General features: G+C 38.0%; 1 protein-coding gene across 11 annotated transcripts in view; it reads left to right on the top strand.

Moving 5' to 3' along the window:
• Positions 1–25,367, top strand: part of ptprfa (protein tyrosine phosphatase receptor type Fa) — a 411,563-nt gene that overhangs the window by 270,145 nt on the left and 116,051 nt on the right. For all 11 annotated transcript variants that reach the window (XM_069938995.1, XM_069938994.1, XM_069938991.1 and 8 more), the window contains 5 exons: positions 2,730–2,983; positions 4,703–4,793; positions 6,367–6,576; positions 9,869–10,023; positions 12,921–13,033. In XM_069938995.1, the coding sequence (XP_069795096.1) occupies positions 2,730–2,983; positions 4,703–4,793; positions 6,367–6,576; positions 9,869–10,023; positions 12,921–13,033 (823 nt within the window). The remainder of the gene's footprint in view (positions 1–2,729; positions 2,984–4,702; positions 4,794–6,366; positions 6,577–9,868; positions 10,024–12,920; positions 13,034–25,367) is intronic.

Below are 25,367 nucleotides of genomic sequence, written 5' to 3'. Positions count from 1 at the left end.
AGGAAAGAATGTACACTCATTCCTTGACAAAGGCATCAGGCTGAAATGTTTGTTATCATTTACTTCCTCTCGATGCTATGTGACTTGCTCAATTTCTCCATCACATTTGTGTATTTGCACTCAATTTGCAAATTTTTTTGTTTAAATACACTCAGACTTTGTTTTCTGTGAATTTGCTTTCTGTGTACTCCAATGGTAGGCCTAATATTCAAACAAATATATTTATACACAGATACCTATCATTGTCTATATAAGTGGAGAGATCAATTTCCATACCTCTTGAATCTAGTTGTCCCCTGCTGTCCGTATTAAAAAGATGTATTTACACATTGACAAGTTATTTGATCACTTTTGGAAATTTCAATAAGTTCAATATCAATACTCCAAGCAAGAATAATTTCCTTTCATTTATTTTAGTGCATTATTCTTTTTCCCATCTCTGGATGATAATGACTTTATTATTACATTATATGCCATAAATTATGTTTATTTGGGCAGGTGTAAGGAAAGAAAGGCTGCATTTTTTCTGTTATCTTTGCAAAGTTCATGTTCCTCGTGAGAAACGGGATTTGGTGAAAAGAACTTTATTCTAATAAAATCTTCTGTTCCTGTTTTTAATGTAGGTCAACAGCCTTAGTTTATAGTTTATAGATATGCAATTCAAATATGTTTTTGTCCATCAATCAGAGAGAGAAATTGTTATGCAATGTGCATAGTTTTTGTACTTTGGAATTGATATTCCAATAGTTTATGCTACTTTCCTTATTACTCAATGCTTTGGACTTCATTTCAGGATATCAAATCATGAATGGACCTATGAAAGGGCATCTTTAGTTCTAGAGTTCAAATATATCTGGAGAGAGCTCAAAATTATATATGTCTTCAGATATCGCATTATATCTGAGACATACAGCAGGGGTGCACTGTTAGCTTTTCTAAAATTTGTCCGTTTACATGCAGAATTGATGGGAATAAAAGTTTCAGTTTGAACTTTGGATGAGTTTTCAGCAGATGTGCATCTAGCCAATTTAGAAACTCAGTGCAATACACAAAAATGCTGGAGAAACTCAAAAGATTGCACAGCATCTATTGGAAGTAAAGGGATATAACCAACGTTTCAGGCCTGAAGTGCCAGTTAATGAAGTAGACAAAGACAATGTGGTCAAACAATAATCATGGCTTTTATTAGCCGAAACTCATGATACAATAATGAAAGGCAATAGGTGCATATACAGTTCTACCCAAGGGGTATCATCTGCATATTTAGTAATCCAATTTACCACCACGTCATCCAGATCATTAATGTATATGACAAACAACAATGGACCAAATACAGATCTTTGAAGCACACCACTTGACACCAGCCTCCTGAAGTGCCAGTTGGTGAAGTAGACAAAGACGATGTGGTCAAACAATAATCATGGCTTTTATTAGCAGAAACTCACGGTACAATAATGAAAGACAATAGGTGCATATACAGTTATATCCAAGGGGAGTGTCCTTAACAGTAGAGATAATGCACAGCCAATGTTAGTACAGCAAGGCTCGCCAGAGGCGAGACAGGCAGCTTGGCAGGCATCCACCACAGGGCCTGAGCCCATTATCAAGTTAAGAGCAAGGAACAGACTATTTTTTGTTAATTATGCTATATTATCAGGATCAGGCTATTTTCATCACCGGGATTCAGTTACATTCTTGAATACTTGCTCCAAAATGGACAGAAAGTCACATGAAAAAGTTGTGAAAAATTAATGGAGTATTTATAGGTGATTGGAACCCATTCTAAGCCTGCTGTCTGGCTGATGCGAGCAGCAACTTGCCCAGATTGTGGCAACAATTTGCTAATTTCTCAAAAACTAATCCATCTCTAGGGATTCCAATTTTTCATGAAAGAAGCACATTTCAAGACCAGCCAATAACAATGCAAGTAAAGGAGTCAACTGATTGAAAACCTTGAATGCAGAATTGATTTCTTCTGCTGATAAAGAAGACTTGTATTTTATAAAGCAATATTTCCACCCTAAGACACTCCAAATGATTTACGAACAATAAAATGCTTTTTTGAAATTAAAAATATGTAGTAAAATAGGAAAGAATTGTCAACAGAAGAGATTGTAGTCTGTTCAAAAGAATCATCTATATTTTGGGTCAAAACCTTGCACTAGGACAGAGAGCATAAAGGTTTGATAGCCTCTAAAAAGAAGTAAGAAAGAGGGATGAGGCAGTGACTGTCAGGTGATAGACAGACCCAGATGAGGATGGAGATAATGGGCAAATGGAACCAGGTACAACGAGAGGAGGATTGAGATTGAGACAAAGGCTGCAGATGTTAAGTATGGACAGTGATAAGTAGAACCAGATAAGGGAGAGACGATGATCACATAGAACCACTAAGAGGGAGGGAGAGGTGGCCCAGTTTGGATAATGGGCAGATGGAACCAGGTGAGAGAGGAGAGAACCTCAGTACACCTGGAGAGAAGGAAGATGCAGAGATATCTGATTTTGAAAAGTTCAATGTTGTAACTTTGATTATAAGTAACTGACCTGAAATATTAGCTTTATTCCTCACCATTAATACTGTCAGATCCCCTGAGTAAATCCAGCATATTATATTTTCTTCCAGGTTTGATTTTTGCATTTGTTGTCGATTTTTAAGCATATAGACACTGATTGTTAGCAAATAGTAGTGATGTTTTGATCGAAATTTTTCGTCTTTTTTAAATCCTCAGATCCTGTATAATGGCCAAAGTGTAGAAGTAGATGGACAATCCATGCGAAAACTCATTACAAAACTTCAGCCAGATACTGAATACTCTTTTGTATTAACCAATCGTGGGAACAGTGCTGGTGGGCTGCAGCAGGTGGTGTCCATTCGCACTGCTCCTAACTTGCTGAAAACAAAACCAATAGTGTACAGCAAGAACATCAAGGATGGCAAGTTACCAATCAACTTGCCCAATGTTCAGACTACTGCCATTGTCAAGTAAGATATTATTAATTCACTGTACTTGTATGAATTTGCTAATGCATTTCTTAAGAACTTTTTTAAAATCAGATAAGATGTTAATAAAATATAATTGGAAAATCAGGCTCTTGACAGATTACAAAAGTCCTTACCAAGAGAAATTGGACTTTACAGAAATTCTCCCATACATTTTTAAAACTTTTTTCAAGCTAGTAGAAATACTTTTCTTTTTAAAATATTTTTAATAATGTTTTACAATATAAATAATTGAACAGTACAATTATGTGCTACAAGATTCAGAAAAAAAATGTTTTATACATTGTACAATATTCTCATAAAAAGGAAATCCAGAGCTTAATCATAAAAATAAGATTTAACAACAAAAAGAACATTTTCAAAACCCCTTCCTCTAAGCTAGGTTGAAAGTTGAATATATGAATCAAGTGACACCAACTTGGAGAGGGACAACACAGCACTAAAATTCCACAACAGCATTAAATCTTAAGATTATGATAATTATCCATAATACTTCATTGTATCAGTAATTACAGGATACAATGTCTATTCCATTCATTTAATTATGGATAGAGTTAGGGTGCAAAAATCATACTCAGTGTATATCAAGCGATATGATGTGAGTTACTAGAGAAATTGGTTTGCAGACAGTTCACAGGAATAGAATCCTTCCATAACTTGGGGGCAGCCTTTATTCATCAGGTCAGTTACCATCTGGACAGGAGGATGAAACAGAATCATTGTTTCTCTCTCTACCATTCTGCTTGACCTCCTGAATATTACACACGCCAACCTTATCTGCAACATATAGGAATACAGATATAGTTGCACCTTTCTAAATAGAAGAAAGATAAAAATTTGTACTAATAGTGGAATGATTGAGGTAAATTAAGTAGGACATGGCACAGATGATGTGCTCTTGTTTTGTATCTTTTTCATTTTACTTTATGTTTATATTTAGTTCCTTTAAGGGTCTGTGACTCTTTAGATTTTTGGTTCTTTATGTTTGTTTAATTGACCTAATCTTTTCTTTGTATTAGAGTATGGGAAGAAAGGGAGAGTGGTGGGCAGGGTGAAAAATGGACCCTGAATGTAATATATCATTGTTGAGAAAGATTGTATTGTTGTTTTGAATTTGTGTGAGTCTTTGAAAATAAAAAAAGGTATTCAAAAACAAGATTACACACTCTCTCTCTCTCCCTCTCTCTCTCTGTCTCTTTCCCTCTCTCTCTCTCTCTCTCTCTCTCTCTCTCTCTCTCTCTCTCTCTCTCTCTCTCTCTCTCTTTCTTTCTTGGAATGGTCTATACCCAGGACTTTTAAAGAATCCGAGCAGCCTTGTGATAAGAGTTTGTTGCCTGCAGAATAAACCAGTACGACTAATTTACGCCCCCCCATGTGTCTTTGTGATGTGGTATCACTGTAACTTGTGGAACCAATAAGGTTTCCTAATTAAAAATGTGTTCAGATGATTATTAAATATTTTAATTGTATATATAACTTTAGATTTTAAATTTATATATGCTTTGGTTTGAATTGCTCAGCAAGTTTTGTATATCATTAGGATATGATTCTGCCATGTAAATTAGGTCTCCAATTCTCTGGAGTCCACGTGCCTCTCATACCTGAATTATCAATGTAAGATGTTGCCCTGTTGCTCCTGGCATCAGGCAGTTTTAGAACTTGGCATTTTTTAAAAATATTTTAACTACATCTTTCTTTCAGGTGGTATTTTATTGTGGTGGTGCCACTAGATAGAACTGCACGCTCTGTTACAGAAAAATTGCAAAATCCTGAAGAAATGGACCTTGATGATGTAAGGCTTTGTGTTCAGAAATATGTTGTGTCTACTTAATATATTTGTGATGTCTGTCATTTAATTATTTGTCCAATTTGCTAACACCAGTCTCTGGGTAGAAAACTGTATTGTTATATTGAAACTTTCCACGATTTCAGTCCACTGAGGGTCTTGGAACATGTCCCCCACAGATAAGGGGGGGACTTCTGTACATACTTTCATTGTTTAGACTTTCTCCCTAGATAATTAAGGTGGTGATAATATTTTGCAATATCTGACTCAAGAAACATGTCCAAGAATATGGATGTTCTGTCTTGTATTTATCCTTCTTATCTGCATCTTCTTCCTCAGCCATGTATTCATAATACAAATAAAGTGGTGAACACCTAACTCTTGAATGCATTTAATGATTTGACCTGAATTACCTTCTTCAGGAAAAATATTTTTCTCCACCATTCCAGCACACTTTGAATGAACATATTTCCCCACCACTCTCCCACCCCCCCACCCCTATATGACATATCTCTAACTGTGAGCTTTGATTCTAGCATTGGCAACATCATTCCTGCAGGTAATCGGGCTGGTCCCATCTAAATTTGATAGTTTTTGATCGGGCCCCTTTCATTTTTCAATCATCCCAATCTTTCTTTGATGTCCTGCCATCCCAGGATGAATCCTCAGCTAAAATATTCTTGTTCAGATAAGAATACCAAAACTGAGCACAACAGCCAAGATGAGTTCTCACCAAGGTGTAAACAATTTGAGGAATACATTTGCAGGAGATAATAGCTTCTTCCTTTTTTGTTACCAAAATGGATAATCTCATTTATCTTCATGGTACTGCATCTACCATTTCAAATGAGGCTTCCCTGCATCTTCCTTACAGCTCATGATCACAAACATCTTTGTGTTCCCTGCACAAACTTGGAGGTAATATTTCATCTAGATTATTGCCATGTATTGCAAATAGCAGTGATCCAATCAGAAAAAAAGACAAACTATTCTTAGTCTTTGTTTTCTGCAGGCCACTCACTTTTCTATCCACATCAATTGCACATGTTTTAATTTTAATAATTAATTAATTTTTAATGATTGAATACCCAATTTCTCGTGTTTTAATTTTATACAATCATCTCTTATGAAAAACTTTTCCAATATCTTTCAAAGGTCAAATGTTTGTCAAGCCTGATTTTCTTTTCATAAATCCATGCTGACTTTGACCAATCCTGTCACTGTTTTCTGTATCCCATGCTTTTATATCTTTAACAATGGACTCTGCTGCTTTCCCAACTATCAGGCTAACCAGTTTATGGTTCCCTGTTTTCTCACTCCCTCCTTTTTAAATAGTGGGGTAACATTAGCATAGAGACTAAACTGGAGTACAAAGAATATTGGAAAATGACTTCCAATCCATCCATTATATCAAAGGCTACTTCTATGGTAGTCTTGGATACAGTTTATCAGGCCCTTTGATGTAGTACTACATTTGTGCAACAAAGCACAGGATAATCTGTGTAATCTTACTTTGTGACTAGGTAGAATAGCATTGCTCAAAAAAAATTCTGAAATATATTTGTATGTAAATGTTTAGTTATTTGAAGGGATAAGCCGAAAACATGGCATCAGACATCGACGGCAATCTGAGAGGCTAAAGCCATACATTGCTGCCCAGCTACAGAAACTACCAGATACATTCACACTTGGAGATGAACGGAATTATGGAGGATTTTACAACAAGCCACTTTCTCCCAACCACAGTTACTTGTGCTTTGTTTTGGCAGCTCTAGAAGAAAAGGATGCAGTAAGTATTTTGTATGCGAACTTTTTCAAAATTTCAGAATACTTCCTGATGAAATTATCTTTAAAAATTAGTGTTATACATTGTGAAATTGTATTACTAAACTGTATCACTGTTGTGTAACCCAATCTGTTCCAAACTTTCTGTCTTTTTTGGTTTGTTTCTCTTTCAAAAGAAATGAAGGTATCCCTATTTAATTTCCTGAAACCTGGACACAAAACAAAGTGAGGCTGTGAATGTCACATGTAATGATTTTAGAATAAAAATGATCATGCTGGGATGAAGTTTGAGAGTCGTAAGATATTGTTGCAGCTGTGTCAGACTGTAGACCCCACTTGAAATGTTGTGTCCAGTTCTGGTCACCTAACTATAGGAAAGATGTAAAAGAGAGGGTGGAGAAGAGATTTACAAGGATGCTGCAGGATTGGAGAGCATGCATTATGAGGAGAGGTTGAGTGTAGTCTTTTCTCCTTGGATCAATGGAGGATGGGGGGTGACTTGATGGAAGTGTTTGAGATGAGGAGCATTGCACTATGTCTGCTCTATGACGCTGCTGTCAAACACCAAATCTCATGATAATAAATTCTAATTCTGATCGTGTGGATGGCCAGAGGCTTCTTCCTACACCCAAAATAGCTAACCTGAGGGGCGTAATTTCCAGGTGCTTGGGAGTAAGTACGGGGGGTGGGGGGTGTAAGAAGCAAGTTTTTTCCCCCACAGAGAGTGTTGAGTGCATGGAATATACTGAGAAAAATGGAGGCTTATGGAGTAGGCAAATTTAAGGAGGTTACAACAGGTTATTTAGTCGGCATAACACTGTGGGCTGAATTGCCTTTATGTTCAGATAAACCAATATCTACATAAATATTATTTTAAAAATCCACTAATCTATAGTTCGAGTGACTATGATTAATCTTCTATCCCTAATAGTTGGGTTCCCCCAATCATCTGTTTCTTTTCAAGGAACCCTGTCTTCAACTATTTTTGTTAACTTCAAACACATGTTGTAAGTCTTTAAGTGAAAAAGTTAATGATCAGAACAATTTTTGTTTTTGTCAACTTTCTGATGCCGAGCCAAAGATTCCACAAGTAAGCATTTGCTAGCTCAACAGTACAGTACAGAACTTGCCTGATTTTTTTGGTCTTGTCACACCACTGGTCCAAGTTAGTTCCTGTAAGGTGCTAAGCCAAGGTGCTAGAAATATTTTGTATCCAGTCTCTTCTTCATACCAGTCTTGCTATCAAATCTCACGTGGTCCCGTTTATTCAGTTGGAGTTACTGACATATAACGTGAAGATACGTGGTTGTTTTCTTTATCAATACTAATCTTTTCAATTAATTTGCTTCAGTCATATGGGGTTTTATTTTTTTCTTAATTTTTGGTAATGTTTTTAAATTGTATATTTATTTAAATGAATTTCAGCTGTCTTCAAATGTCTCTGATCTCCAGAGGATCAGAGATATTTGGAAACAGTGGGAAAGGATACTTAAATCCACAAGTCAGCAGGAATATTGAGAGGGATCAAAAAGGTAAGTGGAATTGTCGGCAAGTCACAAAAGATGAATGCATGGTACAAGCCTGGTACTTGGACAAATACCACTGTCATCATTATATACATCAACAAGTTACTGTACAATTTTAATTTTTAGGAGCATGCCTTTTTTTGTTAAACTCTGAATTTTTCCATCTGCAATCATTTGTGAATTTTGTATATATGTTTACAATTCTCAAGTTAATTGTTTTATGGCTTGTAATCTTGGAAAATTGAAAAAAAAGGTTAGTTTTCAGTAAACAATATCAACATGGTAAATTTGGAAAGCATGGGAAAATCTCACTAAAGTTGAGCAACCATGAGGTTAAATCATCACTCATGAAATAAGACAATAGTATTTTGATTTAAATTGATATTTACAAAGTTATACCAGCTGTCATTGAAAATGTCAATAAGCACTCATCGAAAGCATTTATGTGGACCTTCTACTAAAGTTGTTACACATTGACATTTCGCTTGAAGCTTATTTTCCTGTAATGGCTCATTAGGACTTGTCAAACTGTTCATTATTGATGTGCCTCAAATGCTTTCAATTTAGAGCCACACCACATGAAAGAAAAATTGGATACTAAATTTATGTGTCAAAACAAAAAAAATCCTCCTTTTTGAATTACAGTTTAACATTGTCATATTTCAGGGTGGGCAATCTTGCAAAGGTCATTAGTTATTTAGTAGTATTGACAAGGAAAAATTATTTACTAGGCTCTTCAAGTTTATATATACAGGGAAATGTTAAATCAATTGATGGATTTTGAAATTTACATAAAGTTCAAAGTAATTTGGCACTATGAGAACTTATTGATTCCTATGAGTGACTTAATTCTTAGCTAAGAAAACCTACTGACCAAAAATTCACTGACGAATAGACTCCACATCAGATGAAGCAACTGTTACCTCGGGAATGATTGTTTTTACTTTAGTTTTGCCAATTTGTTTTTGCATTTTGGTCTGTCTTAAACATAAACTCCCAGTTCCTTTGTAATTAAGAGAAAATTGGATTTGAGTCCAGATTTTTGCTTAATCATTCAGTGTCTTGATAAAATGTATATAGATTTGAGGAAAAGAGAGAAGAGCCTCACAGAATTTAATCAGAACATCCAACCATGATTACACTGGGAAAATTACTCTCTTTTTCAGGAAAGTGCTCGAGAAATATCCTAAACTGCCTAAGTGAGAGGTCACTAGGTCCAGATCAGCACCTTGGATTGGGAAGATATTTGCGTTTTGTAGCTCCAAGGCTTTTGGTTTCAATGCACAGTAACTTTTATGTTCATTTCTTTAGATTTTATTCATATTGTGTCCTTAAAAATGCTTATTAATAATTACCTTGTCTAATTGCTCTATTATCCTTTCACATAACATATCCATGAGCAGTAGCAACAATAGAACTGTGACTACATTGGCTTTTAGCGCAAAGATCTGTCAGCCAGGCTCCCAAATATTGACTTCTCCCACTGATCTCTTACGAAGGTATTTCATGGACTTTTCCTCTTCAAACCAAACAGTTAATTACAAAAGGTGCACTGAATTTTCAAAACCCCTTTAGTAACAGTTTGTAAATTCTTAACCTGGTGCACATGTTTCTTTTGAGGGGGAACAACCTTTTTTAATCTTAGCTCTTAAAAGTTTTCACGTCACTGGGCTATTTATTTAAGTGGAATGATTGCACACTTCAGACCCTTGAAGCTGAGAATAATGGATCAGGTTATCTAATGTTGGAATATCTTTTTCATTTGTGTAGATGTATGCTGCCAGCCCCTACTCTGATACAATTCTGGTGGAGGTAACTGCTTCGTCTAATACACAAGATGATCCAGAGATGTTGTGGGTGATGGGACCAGTACTCGCTGTTGTGTTAATTATCATCATTGTCATTGCTATTCTTCTGTTCAAAAGGTGAGATGATGCCTCAATTATTTGAAAAATCCTGTGTCATCAGGGTGGATGCCAAAACTCGCTCCATATAACCATATAACCACTTACAGCACAGAACAGGCCAGTTCGGCCCTACTAGTCCATGCCGTAGCAAATCCCCACCCTCCTAGTCCCACTGACCAGCACCTGGTCCATATCCCTCTAGTCCCCTCCTATCCATGTAACGATCCAGTCTTTCCTTAAATGTAATCAATGATCCCGCCTCGACCACATCTGCCGGAAGCTCATTCCACATCCCCACCACCCTCTGCGTAAAGAAATTTCCCCTCATGTTCCCCTTATAATTTTCCCCCTTCAATCTTAAACCATGTCCTCTAGTTTGAATCTCCCCCTTTCTTAATTGAAAAAGCCTATCCACATTTACTCTGTCTGTCCCTTTCAAAATCTTAAACACCTCTATCAAATCCCCTCTCAATCTTCTATGCTCCAGAGAAAAAAGCCCCAGTCTGCACAACCTTTCCCTGTAACTCAGACCCTGAAATCCTGTCAACATTCTCGTGAACCTTCTCTGCACTCTCTTTATTTTGTTTATATCTTTCCTATAATTTGGTGACCAAAACTGTACACAGTACTCCAAATTTGGCCTCACCAGTGCCTGCAATCTCTCATGGGCAGTCGTTGGAATATGAGACTGTATGTTTGGTGAAAGTTCCAGCCAGGAAACAGCTGCAAAGATTTGTTTTATTTTAATTTACAGGTAGGGTTCTTTGATTCTTCAATATCCTTCAGGCAGGAAAAAGAAATGATCCTGATAGTTGATAGAATTGCTGATCTGCAAATTAGTTTGTAAGCTATTGAAGACTGCAGTGTTGTTTCTAGAACATGGCTTATCTTGTTACCAGGCCAAGAAGTGAAACACAAATGCAAAGGATACATAGATTTAGTTCCAGTTTTTTTAAATGGCTATTTCAATGTGAAAATACAGTGGGATGATTGGTTATATGTGACTCAAATTTGATATGATGGAAATACTACAAGTTTTCAAATATTATTTTTTGCATTTCTGTAATGTTACAATTCTAACCTTGCATTGAGAGTATATCTGTTTGAGAGGAGGGAGAGAATATCAAATATCAACTTACTGATATTTTTCCTCCATTTTTTGCCATCTTATGGACACAGTAAACAGGAAAGGTAAGACTCACACTAATATGTGAAGAGTTGCCTAAAATTGAACTCCAAAACATGCTTCCAGTTGCAGTATTCATATTTGTTCATGCATATTCATCAAAGAAGACAAGCAGAAGATCTGTTGTATGACCTTTTGCTACCTAGGTCAAACATGGTCTACCTACATGAATCAAGAAGGGTTTGGGGACATAGGCAAATGGGACAAGCTTGGTCGGCATGGGCAGTTTAAGCCAAAGGACACATTTCGGTGTTATAGAATTCCTTGACTGTGAAGGAATTTATTTCTATTTTTAATTAATTATTTTTATTATAAGATGTTTTGAATCTAATTCTGTTTCTCTACTGAGTCTGGAAACTTTGGTGTGGAGAATTTGGAGCACAGGCTCATGTTTTTGTGGTAAACAAGAAAATCTGCAGATACTGGGGTCTTGAAAAAGTGCTGGAAAAACAGCAGGTCACACAGCATACATGGAAAGTGAAAAGCAATTGACATTACAAGCCTGAGCCTTTCATTGGGAATACGGAAAAACAGGTAGACGCCAGAATAAAACGGTGGGTGGAGAGGGAAGGAAACAGGGGATAGGTAGTTAAAGGTGAGAGGGTGAAAGAGAATGATGCTGAGATGATGAGGGCTCCAATTTCTTCCCACCACTCGAAAGATACCAGGGATTATAGGTTAATTGGGTGTAATTGAGCAGCATGGGGTCATGGGTCGAAATGGCCTTTTACTGTGCTGCGTATCTAAATTTTAACATTCAATTTCACACACACACACACACACACACACACACACACACACACACACACACACACACACACACACACACACACACACACACACACACACTTTAAGCAATGAACAAATAGGAGAAACAGACTGAAACTTTTATGTTGCCAAAATTTATTAGACAAACATATTAGAATACAAGATGCACTGTTCTACGTTGCAACAAACAACCTTGCTGATTTTGAGTATCACAGAAATATCCAAAAAGTCAATCTCTAAGTTTTTACAGTGAGTGAGAAACTGACAAATACCAAAAGAAATCCAGTGAGGCCTGCAAGTATGATTGGTTCTGGTTCCATTTTTGATTTAATACTAAATAAACTTTGCAATAAATGTTGAAAGTAAGCAGGTTTGTCTGAACCTGAATGAATAAAACAATATTTCAAGAGAAATTTCCATGTCAAATGTTTCATCAGGATTTCTAATGAAATCATCCCTTTCGCATATATTAGTCGTCTAAAAGACCTGTATTCTGCCTTTGTTTCTTTCAACACATATGGGATGCATTGTAAGGAGCCAGGGATTACACGTTTGATGTTTTGACAAAAGGGAAGTTTTATAAACTAATTTATTCAGATAACTTAGTTGAACAGAAATAAAGCAACAATGTGGCACAGTTAATGTAGCAGTTCTCACAATGTTGTTACAGCACCAGCAATTGAGACCCAGGTTTGAATCCCACACTGTAAGGAGTTGGTACATTCTCCCCATGCCTGCATGTATTTTCCCCGGGGGCTCCGGTTTCCTCTCACCATTCAAAACTTACGGGGGGGGGGGGGTGTAGATTAATTGGGCAGCACAGGTTCGTGGGCTGGAATGGCTTATTACCGTGCTTCATATCTAAACAAAAAAAGCCTTTCTACCTGTTGCATATTAAGGCTCAAGGCAGTTTGCAGAAATATCAGCAGTTCTTGGTAATAATAACATGTGGTTGGTTCAGGAAGCGTGCAAGTTCCCCATCTGCAAAAGATGATGGTCCTGGTGGAAAAGACCCATTGCTGGCACATTCTTCAGATCCTGTGGAAATGAGACGATTAAACTACCAAACTCCAGGTAAGTTCAATGAGATCATTTTCTTGAATTTTCTTCGTCTGTATACTCACTGTTAAAATCCAAATTAAGGGTTTTGTGTTGTTTGTGTTGCAGATCTAAACCAGATAAGATTATTTACTACCACTCAATAAAATGTCTTATTTGTTGACAATTCCTTCAAATTAACTCTTGCATTTCTCACTGAATTTTATTATTTCATGTTCATCTCAGCAATGTTCCTTTTACAAAAGCTTGTAAAAATGCTCTTAATGTAAATACAATATGATACTAAATATCATATCAGGCAAGAAAATGACACACACAAGCAATTGTACAAGTTGGGATCAATTTGTCCTTCTCATTTTAACTAAGGAATAGAAAATCAGCCAAAGGAATGGTGTTTTAAGATTATCATTTCTACAGAGAGCAAGAAAATGCTAACGAGATGGAACAAATAGGCTTATTTCGCATGGAACAGTTTTATCCCTCAAAATTCAGAGTCCTTTATAAATTTGAATCAGATTGCAAACATGACAAATTTATTCATCATATTTAACAAACCTCAAATAGAATCTGTATTTATCAAACAACAATAAAAAGCTGCAGTTACTGGAAATCTGAAATAAGAACTGAAAATCCTGGAAATATTCAAGATAGATATTGAAAGGCCTGAAGTATGATGTTGATTTCTTTTCCACAAATCCTGCTTATTATAGTATTTTTTAGCATTTTCTCTTTTTATCTCTTGACAATTCATCTTTCTTTTGAAATATACCATTTTTAACCATGTACTGCTATGTAATTCCAAAAAACATGAAAATATCTAGTTCCTGAGGACTAATTTGTATATTTACAAAAGACATAATTCATTTCCATAGAGAATAAAGGTGCATTAAACAAATCTGAGCCCATAGCCTTTGTGAATGAATCTTTATACATGAAAATACACTGAGATGAAGAATATGAACAAATGTGCAATAAGTGAACTTAAGCAACTTTTGGGTCATATATAAATAGTGAAATCCATCTGTTTTTCTGGAAATAAGACCTTTACTAAAGAAGATAAGAAATTTTAATGTTTCAGTATTCCTAAAATGTACATTCAAAATAAACTAAATGAGTCTGACCTGATCAGTTCACTTTGTATGTTGAGTGACATCAAAACCTGACAGAAAGCTGCTAAGTTGCCTGATTTCCTGACCTATTACTTTTGAGATGTCTGCTGAGAATGACCAGATGATGCACCCACTTTTTTCTCACTTCCTGAAGTAATGTGCATTGCTTTCCTTGGTCACATTAAAGATCAGGGATTCACCTTGAAAGAGGCAACACAAGGGTGAAGAAGACTATTAAGTATAAAAGTTATGCTGCAGCTCCAAAAAAACAGATAAGGCCACAGTTGGAGTTTTGTGTGGTGTTTTGGTTACCAAATCACAAAAAGGATGTGGAAGTTTTGGAGAGAGAGCAGAATAGGTTCACCAGGATGTTGACTGGATTAGAGAGTATTCGCTAGAAAGAGAGGGTGGAAAAATTTGGATTGTTTTCTCTGAAGCATTAGAGACAGAATTATATAAAATTATGAGAGGCATAGATAGGGTAGATAATGAGTATTTTAAGATGAAAGATTTAAAAGAGATTTACAAGGCAAATATATATAGGAAGTGGTTAGTAACTAGAAAACACTGCCATGGGAGGAGGTGGATGCAGATATAATAGCAATGTTAAAGAGGCATTCAGATGAGGACAGGAACAAGAAGTATATGGAGGGATGTAGACCATGGAAAGGAGAATGGCTTTATTTAAATGGTATTATGGTCAGTGCAGGGCCTGATCCTCTGCTGTACTGTGCCATGCTCCATACTTGCTTTATTGGCAGTTTTGTGTATAAACAGTGCATGCTGTTGTGAATCATACTTTCAAATTTCATTTCAAGAGTCCATATTCATGCATAATCAGATTCTGTAGAACATCTCAAGACAGTTTAACATGGACTACGTTAATGATTACATTGTTTCACAGCAGTTGATAATAAAAATTGAAAGATTGGTTGGTGGCCAAGTTTACATTGGCAGTCCAGGGAACAATTCATTTTTGTTAAGCTCTTACACCATGTGTGGCCCTCATTAATAAGATATTGTGGAATGTTTTGTGTTGACAGCAGTGTCTTAAAACAGATGTGTGAACAATTATGATGCCTGCTCAAAAAAAATTGAAACGTCAAATCTTGCATGATTGCAATGGAAGAATTGAAAGCCCCAAAGGAGCTCAAACAAAAACTTTTAGTAGTCAAAGCATCCAATATTTTTAGTTTGTGCTGCCTGATCTATGACTTGGTCAATGGCTTTTTTATTTTCCCTGTTTGCAAAAGACTTTCTTAGAATACCAAGTTCTAAATATTTTCATTATTTACTTCAGCTTTGATGAAAGCAATTAAAGAATTGTTGAAGTAATTCCTATATGTAATTCCTATATGGCTGCTACTTTGAAAAAAAATATTAATTTCTGTTGGCTTTTGACTTTCCAGTTAGCTTAAGCACATAATTTAGTTAAAATTCTCCAATATTAAATATATATATATTAAAAAACCTTTTTCTTTACAAAAAATAAACAAAACAACCCCTCCCCCTTCACACTATAAATCCACACACCGTCAGGGCTCACATTTATGTTGATAATCAAAAATTCTATATGAGTAAGTCACTTGAACTTATACTTTAGCAGCATTTATTGTTATCCTTTTTATTATTATATTTATAATTACAATTGGGCCCCTATATGATCTAAATATGTCTGCCACATCATAACAATATGACATATTTGTTCTTTAAGTTGGATGTAATTTTTTTCCATAGGTATGCTTCTCAGCATTCCATCATGTTATCTATTGAGGCGAGTCAGATTTCCAAGTAATTGTAATACATTTCTTAGGCTTCTTTGGCTTGGCTTCGCGGACGAAGATTTATGGAGGGGGTAAATGTCTACGTCAGCTGCAGGCTCGTTTGTGGCTGACAAGTCCGATGCGGGACAGGCAGACACGGTTGCAGCGGTTGCAGGGGAAAATTGGTTGGTTGGGGTTGGGTGTTGGGTTTTTCCTCCTTTGTCTTTTGTCAGTGAGGTGGGCTCTGCGGTTTTCTTCAAAGGAGGTTGCTGCCTGCCAAACTGTGAGGCACCAAGATGCACAGTTTGAGGCGATATCAGCCCACTGGCGGTGGTCAATGTGGCAGGCACCAAGAGATTTCTTTAGGCAGTCCTTGTACCTCTTCTTTGGTGCACCTCTGACATGGTGGCCAGTGGAGAGCTCGCCATATAACATGATCTTGGGAAGGTGATGGTCCTCCATTCTGGAGACGTGACCTACCCAGTGCAGTTGGATCTTCAGCAGCATGGATTCGATGCTGTCGGCCTCTGCCATCTCGAGTACTTCGATATTAGGGATGAAAGCGCTCCAATGAATGTTGAGGATGGAGCGGAGACAACGCTGGTGGAAGCGTTCTAGGAGCCATTTTAACAAATGAAATTTGGAATGAAGATAGTTTATTACTTATTTCAGTGAGGTTGCCCAAAAGATAAAGCTCCAGGTCACCCATAAAGGTCACCTATTATTCTTGCTAATATTTCAGTAATATCCTGCCAGAAATGACTGAAATGTTCACCAAATTGGGCAAAGGCTCAATGATGATGTAAAATTCCTGTTTAGAGATGTTCCAAGCTAAAAGATTTCCTATCCTTTTTTTGCAGTTTATTTTTGCATTCATTTGGTAAACATTTTAATGTTTTGTACATTTGGGCATATTAACAACAATTTAATTTCTCTGTTCTTCCCCTCATTAATTATGGTAAAAATCTGTAATTTTCAGTCAGTAAAATAAAACTACTTTTAATTTTATTTCAGGTCATATTACTCAACTTCAACAGTGATATTTACTTATTTTGAATTAGAATGTGTTAAAAGGAGTAATTAATTATCGTAATCAGTACAGATAAATTTCTTTGTAATATTAGAGGAAGAGCTTTGAAGTATTTAATTCGTATTTTCACTTTAGTGTAGCATTTTGCCAAATTAACAAAGGTATGTCTTATTTGCTGATTTAAGCTATCATCATTTGACATTGTGTGCAGTTTTGGTCTCCTAACTACAGCAAAGATATCAATCAATTTGAAGGTGTGCAGTGTAGATTTACTAGGAGGTTGCTAGAACATGACAAACTGAAAGGTTAAATGGACAAGGACTTCCCTGGAGCATAAAAGAATGAATTAGATGAGATACAAACAGTGGACATAGGCTAAAGGTGAAAGGGGAGAAGTTTGGGGAACATTAGGGGCAATTTCTGAAGACTGATGAAGTATAGAATGAGCTATCAGCTGAAGTGATGAATGTGGGCTTAATTTTAACACAAAAAAATTGGACAGGTAAATGGATAGGAGGGGTATGGAGAGATATGGACTGGGTGCATGTCAGTGGGACAAGACAGAGTAATAATTTGGCACAGACTAGAAGGGGTGAAGGTCCTGTTTTCTGTGTTGTAATGTCATATTGTTCTCTGCCAGCATGCTTTTCAGTAATTTACCAAATTATTCAATTGAAAAATGCAAGGAAAGAGAATTCTGTTGCATGTTGTTGGTTTCAGAGGTAGTATCACCAAAGGAAATTGTATTTGAGAAATATTTGGAAACAGCAACTTTGTGGACCATTTTGATGCACAGCATAAACAAAGAAATTTACAAGTTCAATACACAAAAGTGCTGGAAAAATTCAGCAGGTTATGCAGCCAATGTTTTGGACCAGAGCCCTTCGTCAAAGTATGAGCAAAAAACAGACAGGTGCCTGAATAAAATGGTGGCAGGAGGAGAAGAGGGAAGAAGATGCAGGGGAAGGAGTAAAAGCTAACAGACAAGAGGTCATGTGTTGATAAGTATGGGACGGCAGGAGAAAAAAGCTGAGGTGATAAGGGGTGGAGTAGCTCTCTGAATAGAGAGGGAAGGAATGAGGAGCTAGAGGAAAGAAGACTGAGGGATAGGGAAAGAGAGAAACAGGGGAGGGGCCTAGCAGAAAATGGAGATCAATGTTAACGCCATCTGGTTGGAGAGTGGAATATTAGGTGTTGTTTCACCACTTTGTGAGGCCTTTTTGACAGTGCATGAGGCCATTGTCATTGTGGTAGTGTGGCATGGAATTGAAATTGTTGGCCATTGGGAGTTCCAAGTTATCACAGCAGACAAAACAAAAGGTGCTCAATGAAGCACTCTCCCCTGTCTGCAACCAGTCTCTCCTATGTAGAGGAGGCCACAACAGGAGTACCAGATGCAGTAGATGACTCTTGCAAATTCCTTAGTGTTGCTTCATTGGAAAGGTTTTTTGGGGCCCGAGGAGGTGTGGACACAAGTGTAGCATTTGCTGCAGTGATCGTGCAGCGACATAAAATTGCCTCATTCTCTCTCCCCATATTCCCATGTCGGTCCTCACACTGATCCCTCTGCCTCATATCAGCGATGGGGCGGCAGATGCGGGATGCTTGGGCAGAGCCTCCCGGAGGAGGGTTACAAAGTTCGCCTCGCATGCGCCTCCAGCACTTTCAAGTGGCCTTCCGACAGCCACATATAGCCATAAAATGCGGTTTTACCTCGGGGGGATTTAGGCCACCTGAAAGTGCCTATTAATTCACTTCATTCCAACTGCATTTAACTTGGAACATCACTCTATGTATGAGAAAATAACTAGGCTTTTCAGAAATGTCTCTTTCTACTAATTTGCTGCTTGATTCAATTAGGGATATTCCTTTGAATTTATGCGTTCAAAGTACCTGAGCTATCACCATCATTTCTAGCATTAATTCCAAGTCAGGTTTTTTTTCAATTAATAAAGATGACAAGTTTAAAACTTGATTTTTTATTGGTCATAGAGATGAGCAGGAATGTGGGATTATTTACATATAGTCCTACAGTACTGAGCAGATGCTCAGTGATGTATCATTCTATGAAAATGAGAGGGTTATTATAAGAATAGTATTTTGTTATTAAAATCTTCCCACCACAGAGAAGCAGGGTTCATGCCTTTTGGAAATCAAATTAAAATATTGTCCCAAATGTAAAATAATTTGCTTTAAAATCCTGGAGGAATAAAAAAAATACAGGTACACAATCCTTTATCTGGACATCTAAAATCCGGAAAGCTCTAAAATCCAGCAAGTGTGGAGAGAGACAGCAGCGCAAGTCGGGCGGGCGAGGGGGAGAGACTGGCAGTGCGCATTGGGCGGGCGAGAGTCGGGGGGGGGGCGAGGTGGGGAGACCAGCAGCGCAAGTTGGGGGGGGGAGACCAGCAGCGCAAGTTGGGAGGGGGAGGCCGGCAGCGTGAGTCGAATGGGTGAGGGGGGAGACTGGTGGGCAGGGGGGGGAGACGGCAGCGCAACTAGAAGGGGATGGGGTAGATTAGGCAGCGCAATTCGGATGGGCTTAAATCTGACTTTCCGAAATCTGGAAAAAATCTGAAATTCAGAACATATTGACCCCCAAGCGTTCTGGAGAAAGTATTGTTTTCCTGTACTCCAACCGGTTTAGTAACCCTGCCTGTTCAGAAGATGCAATCAGTTCCAAGAGCTAAGTAAATAACATAAGTTGAATGGTGCAAAGATGTGGAAGTTGTTTCCATTGTATTGAAACGTCTCTATTATGACATTAAGTAACAGATAAGAATGAATTTTGGTATCAAAAAATCATTGAGGCATGAAAGCATGGCAAGGTTATGAAAAATATTTCAGCAAACTGAAAGATTGAATAATTGGCAATCAGATAATCACCTTGAAAATTAGAGCAATAACAGGTGAAATTAGCATCGTGCCATGAAATTATTCTGTTCAAATTCAAGTTTTGATTGTACTTCACCTCCAATGTTCTAATTGTTACAAAGATCTCATTGTGACAGTACAAATGGGTTTCTTGGATTCGGATCAGTAATGGAGAAAGACATTATATTTTTATAATTATAACAAATTTACATCTGTTTTGAGTATTTTAAAAAAGGAATGTAGTGGGGGCTTCAGCCCATTTTAATTTCGGGACTGTCGCTGGAGAGGAGGAATTTCGGACTCGGGACAGCTGTGAGTGTCAGAGAACAGTTTTGGTGAGTGTGTTTTAAAAGAGAGCAGAGGACAATTTAAGAGTTAAACAGAACGGTGATTGATGGGAGTGAATACTAGTGATAAGGGGCAGTGACAAATAAAAAGAGGGGAAGCTCAAGCGGAGCAGCCAGTGTACAAGTGGCTTAGTGAAGGAGTGGGATTTAGAGGCTTTGGCAAGCAAAGCCAAGGTAAGATCTTTGCATTTAAACTAGGAATACAATATTGGAGACAGCAGCTAGGGCTGCAAGAGGTGCATCCATCTGCTGCTTCTGGGAGACTGAGTTAGGGAACTGGAGCTGGATGAACTCCAGATCATTCAGGAGGCAGAGGCAGTGATGGAGAGGTGCTTCAGGGAGACAGTCGCCCCAAAAATCAGAATGCAGGTAGCTAGGCGACAAGAGAGAGAAGGGGGAGAGGCAGACGGAGAAGGGCATCCCTGTGTCTATTCCCCTTAACAACAAATATACTGTTTTGGATACTGTTGGAGGGAAACAATCTGCCAGGGACAAGTCATGGTGCAGAGGCTGGCCCATCAGCTCAGAAGGGAAGGGGGAAGAAGAGGAGAGCAATGGTAGTTGTGGACTCGTTGGTTAGGAGAGCAGATAGGAGGTTTGGTGAATGAGATCGAGGCTCCCGGATGGTTTGTTACCTCTCAGGTGCCAGGGTCAGGGATGTTTCTGATCGAGTTCATAGCATTCTGGAATGGGAGACCGAACAGCCAGATGTCATGGTCCAGGTGGAGACCAATTACATAGATAGGAGTAGGGATGAAGTCCTGAAGAGGAAATATAGGGAGTTAGGAAAGAAGTAAAAAAGCAGACCTCAGGGGTGGTAATCTCAAGAATGCTGTTTGTGCCACATGGCAAAGAGGGTGGGAACAGGAAATTGTGGAGATAAATGTGTGGCTGAAGAGTTGGTGCAGGGACGGATTCAGATTTGTGGATCACTGGGGATCTCTTCTGGGGAAGATCTGACCTGTACAAAAAGGAAAGGCTACACCTGAACTGGAAAGGGACCAATATTTTGGCGGGTAGATTTGCTCGAGCTGTTAAGGAAGGTTTAAATTAGTTTGGCAGGGGGGTGGGAACCAGAATGAGTGTAGAGAATAGGGCAGAAGGTCAAAGCATGATTTATGTATTCTGAGTTTGCGAGGAAGGACAGGCAGGGGACAAAACTAAAAGTAGTCAGAGGATTTCATATGTGTCTATTTCAACGCGAGGTGTATTAGGAATAAAGGGGATGAACTTAGGATCAGTACATTGAACTACAATGTTGTGGCTGTTACAGAGACTTGGCTGGAGAAAGGGCAGGATTGGATAATGCAGGTACCAGGGTTTAGATGTTTTAAAAGAAATAGGATGGGAGGTAAATAGAGGGGTGGAGGGGTGGTGTAGTAGCATTACTGGTCAGGGATAGTATCACTGCTATAGAAAGGGAGGATGCTGCAGAGAGAGTGTCCACTAAGTTTGTATGGGTGGAAATCAGATATAGGAAGGTAGCAATCACTTCCTCCAAATAGCCCTCAGAACACCGAAGAGCAGATAAGCAGGCAGATTTTGGAATGGTGCAGGAAATACAGGGTTGTTGTGAAGGGAGATTTCAACTACACGAACATTGACTGGCACTTCCTGACTACAAGAGAGTGAATTTGTCAGGTGTGTTCAAGAATAGCTATGTGAACCAGCCAACAAGAGGAGAGGCCATACTGGATCTAATGAAGCTGGTCAGCTGGAAGACCTCTCGGTAGGTGAGCACTTTGGTGAGAGTGACCACAACTCCCTGAGCTTTAGCATAGCTATGGATAAGGATAAAAAGGGGAAGTGTTTAATTGGGAAAGGGATAATTATGAGGCCTCACACCTCATTTAAGGGATGAGGCAGGAACTACTGAGAGTAAATTGGAAACAGATGTTCAAATGTGAAAATACAGAGGACATTTAGGGACCACTTGTGCTGGGTTCAGGACAGGTCTGACCCAGTGTGACAGGGAAAAGATGAAAAGAAAAGGGAACTGTGGTTGTCAAAACAGCTAGTCAAGATGAAAAAGGAAGTATACATTAGATATAGGAAGCTGGAAACCGGAAGGGCTCATGAGAAGTATATGGTAGCCATGAAGGAGCTTAAGAAAGGACTTAGAAGAGCTCAAAGGTACCTTGGCTCTGCTTGCCAAAGCCTCTAAATCCAAGAAAGACTTGGCAGGTAGGATTAAAGAGAACCCACAAGGCGTTCTATATGTATGTGAAGAACAGAAGGATGGCAAGAATGAAGGTGGGGCCACTAAAGGATAAAGGAGGCAACATGTACCTGGTGATGGAGGAGGTTGAGGAGGCCATAATACATTGCTTCGGTATCCACAAGAGAAAAGGACCTGGATCAGGGTGAGATCGGAATAGAACAGGCTTGTGCACTGGATAATGTTGAGATTAAGGAAGGGAACGTGCTGGGGCCAGATGCAATATTCCCAAGGTTGATAATTAAGGGAAGAGATAACTGAGGCAGTAGCTATGATCTTTGAGTCCTCTTTGGCCACAGGGAAGGTGCCAGTGGATTGGAGAATGGCAAATGTAGTGCCACCTGTGTAGATGTTTATATGTGCTCTAGTGCCTGGCCCCCTGAAGCTGTGACTCTTCTCTCCCATATATCCCCATAAAGGCTGTCATGCCCAAACCCCTCCCTCAGAACTTGCCTTGGAACCAGGCCAGCAACATGCAAGCTGTGGTGACACTTTAAGGGGATTAAAGCCTATTAATTATGACTCTCTGTCTGATTATGGTTGATTGGTAGTACACCTTATTTAAAAAGTTAATAGAGAGAATTATGGGGGGTGTGGTAAGATGGCGTAAGTCTAGATGTGGGATCTCGACCTCTCTGGCCGGACTTTTAAGTACCCATTTTTAACCCTTTGTTTTCAAGTTTAAACTTTTAAAATTTTAGTTTAAAGTATTAAGGAACAGTTATGGCCATTAATGATAAGAAGATTAAACCTCAAGTGCAGAAGAAGTTACATTTTCGAAGTGTGGAAGATTTGGGGCCTAAACAACTTGCTACAGCTTCAAGTTTAACTTCCTTAGTGTCTAAACCACAAAGACTGCCTGTGGGAGCTGAAAAAGTGAAGGATAACACTGGAATTACCTGTTCTCTGGAGGAAGGTGCGTGTTCCCAAGAAGTGGATCCTGATTCTGGCAGCCTGCCGATTTTAACGGAGGGAGCACGCAGGAAGACGACTCCATTGTCTGAAATGCTTCAGGCACCACTTCAACCTGGAGATTTTGAATTTATCTGTGATTTTGTGTGAGCCCGGCATCGACCCCCTGAGGAAGTCGGGATGCCGTCGCTGGGAGTCCAGACCCGCAGTAAAACCGTTAAAATACCTTTTGTTGAGTTGCAGCAGGAGCTGCAGTTACCTGGTTCTGCCACCACGTCAAAGAAAGCAGGGCTGAGCTTTTCTGAACTAAAATGTAAGCAGTTAAATGCTGTCATCCAGCATATAATGAATGAGATGGCTCAAAGGATAAGTTCAGAATTGAATACAGTTAAAGCACGTGTGGAAGCATCTTGTGAAGATTTTTAAAAATTTCAGTCTGCTTTTTTGGAATGTAAACAGCAAGTGGCTTCTAATACAGAAAAAGTGTTGAAGGTTGAAAAATCCGTTATAGAATTGCGAGAATGTGAGAAGGAGTTAGAGAGGAAAATAGACTACTTGGAGAATCAAAGTAGAAGGAATAATGTGAAAATTGTTGGTTTGCCAGAAGGTATGGAAGGACAAGATCCACTTCATTTTTTTAAAGACTGGATCCCACAAATACTAGGGCAAGAATTTTTTTCTGAAGGCTTGGTATTGGAAAGAGCTCATAGAGCTTTAAGAAGAACACCTCTACCTGGTCAACCACCGAGGCCTGTAATAATTCGATGTTTGAATTATTTGGACAGAGAAGCAATACTTCGACTGGCAGTGCAAAACGTGAGAAAACGACAAACTCCGTTATTGATTCAGAATAGCAGAGTTTTTTTCTATCCTGATTTGAGTCAAGAGGTTATTCAACGTCAACGTCGATTTAATCCAGTTAAAGAAGTTTTGTGGCATAAAGGTTATAAGTCTACTTTTCATTATCCGGCAGTGTTGAAGGTGTTTCATGGAGACTATCAATCTCGGTTTTTGAGGATGATCGTGAAGCAATGATTTTTGCTGATTCATTGCCAGATATAAGAGGACAAAGACGTAGACCACCATTGTCTCCTAAAGAAAAATCTGGTTGTTCTGGAAACGGAAGAAATGGCAGAAATGGGAAAAACAGGAATTGAAAGAGTCCAACTTCTTTTGAAATGGGATCTCTGAGTTTGGAACCTCTTGGATGAATAGAAGAATCTTCTTATTCTTAATTTACTTTTTATGTTATTATGATATTTTGAGATTATTTTTTGTTCGGCTAGGGAGGAAGAGATTTGTTCTAGGTTCTATTAGTCATCAGCCACTGGTGGGTGATCCACACCCAAATTTTGTTCAGGGATTACTACCTTTTGGTAGTTTTTTTTTGGGGGGGGGTTGTTAATTTTTTTTTCTTTTTTTTTATTTTCATTTTATCTAGCTTTTAATTTGTGATTTTTTTTCTCCTATTGCAGGGCCTATATACGATGATTTGAGTTTTCATATTAAGATATTATTGGACTTTAGTAATATTAGTAGATATGTTAAAGTTGATGTTTGCTACTTTTAATGTTTGAGGTTTAAACAGTCCAATTAAGTGTAAAGATGAGGGACAGCTATGGTATTGATAAGAACTCTTTGTTTCTTTATTATTAAATATCTTTGGTAAAACATGTGTTTGGTAGCGATATGATTTTACCTGAAATGACTAAATTTGAGACTTTTCTTATGAAGGTACCAGAGAAGAGTTATATTTCATTTATGTATTAAATATTATAGGATGGTATGGGTAAAAAGGGTTGGGATAAATCCAAAAGTAAATGGGAAGTGGATATTGGTTTTATTTTTTCCGAAGATGATTGATTAGATATTTATTATGATAGTGTAATTAGACTGATAAATGTACGCTATGCAATGATTAATTATAATTTTTTATACTAATTATACTTAACATTTGAAAAACTAAAAAAGTATGGTTTTCGTGAATTAGATTCGTGTTTTAGATGTGGTAATTCTGTTGGGATTTTTTTCATGCTGTCTGGTCATGTATATAAAATCTTTTTGGAGGAAAATTCAATTGTTTTTAGAATACCTGT

This window comes from Narcine bancroftii, chromosome 5 (genome assembly GCF_036971445.1).
Source record: "Narcine bancroftii isolate sNarBan1 chromosome 5, sNarBan1.hap1, whole genome shotgun sequence".
Lineage (NCBI taxonomy): Eukaryota > Metazoa > Chordata > Chondrichthyes > Torpediniformes > Narcinidae > Narcine > Narcine bancroftii.
This window is presented reverse-complemented; position numbering and strand designations above follow the sequence as displayed.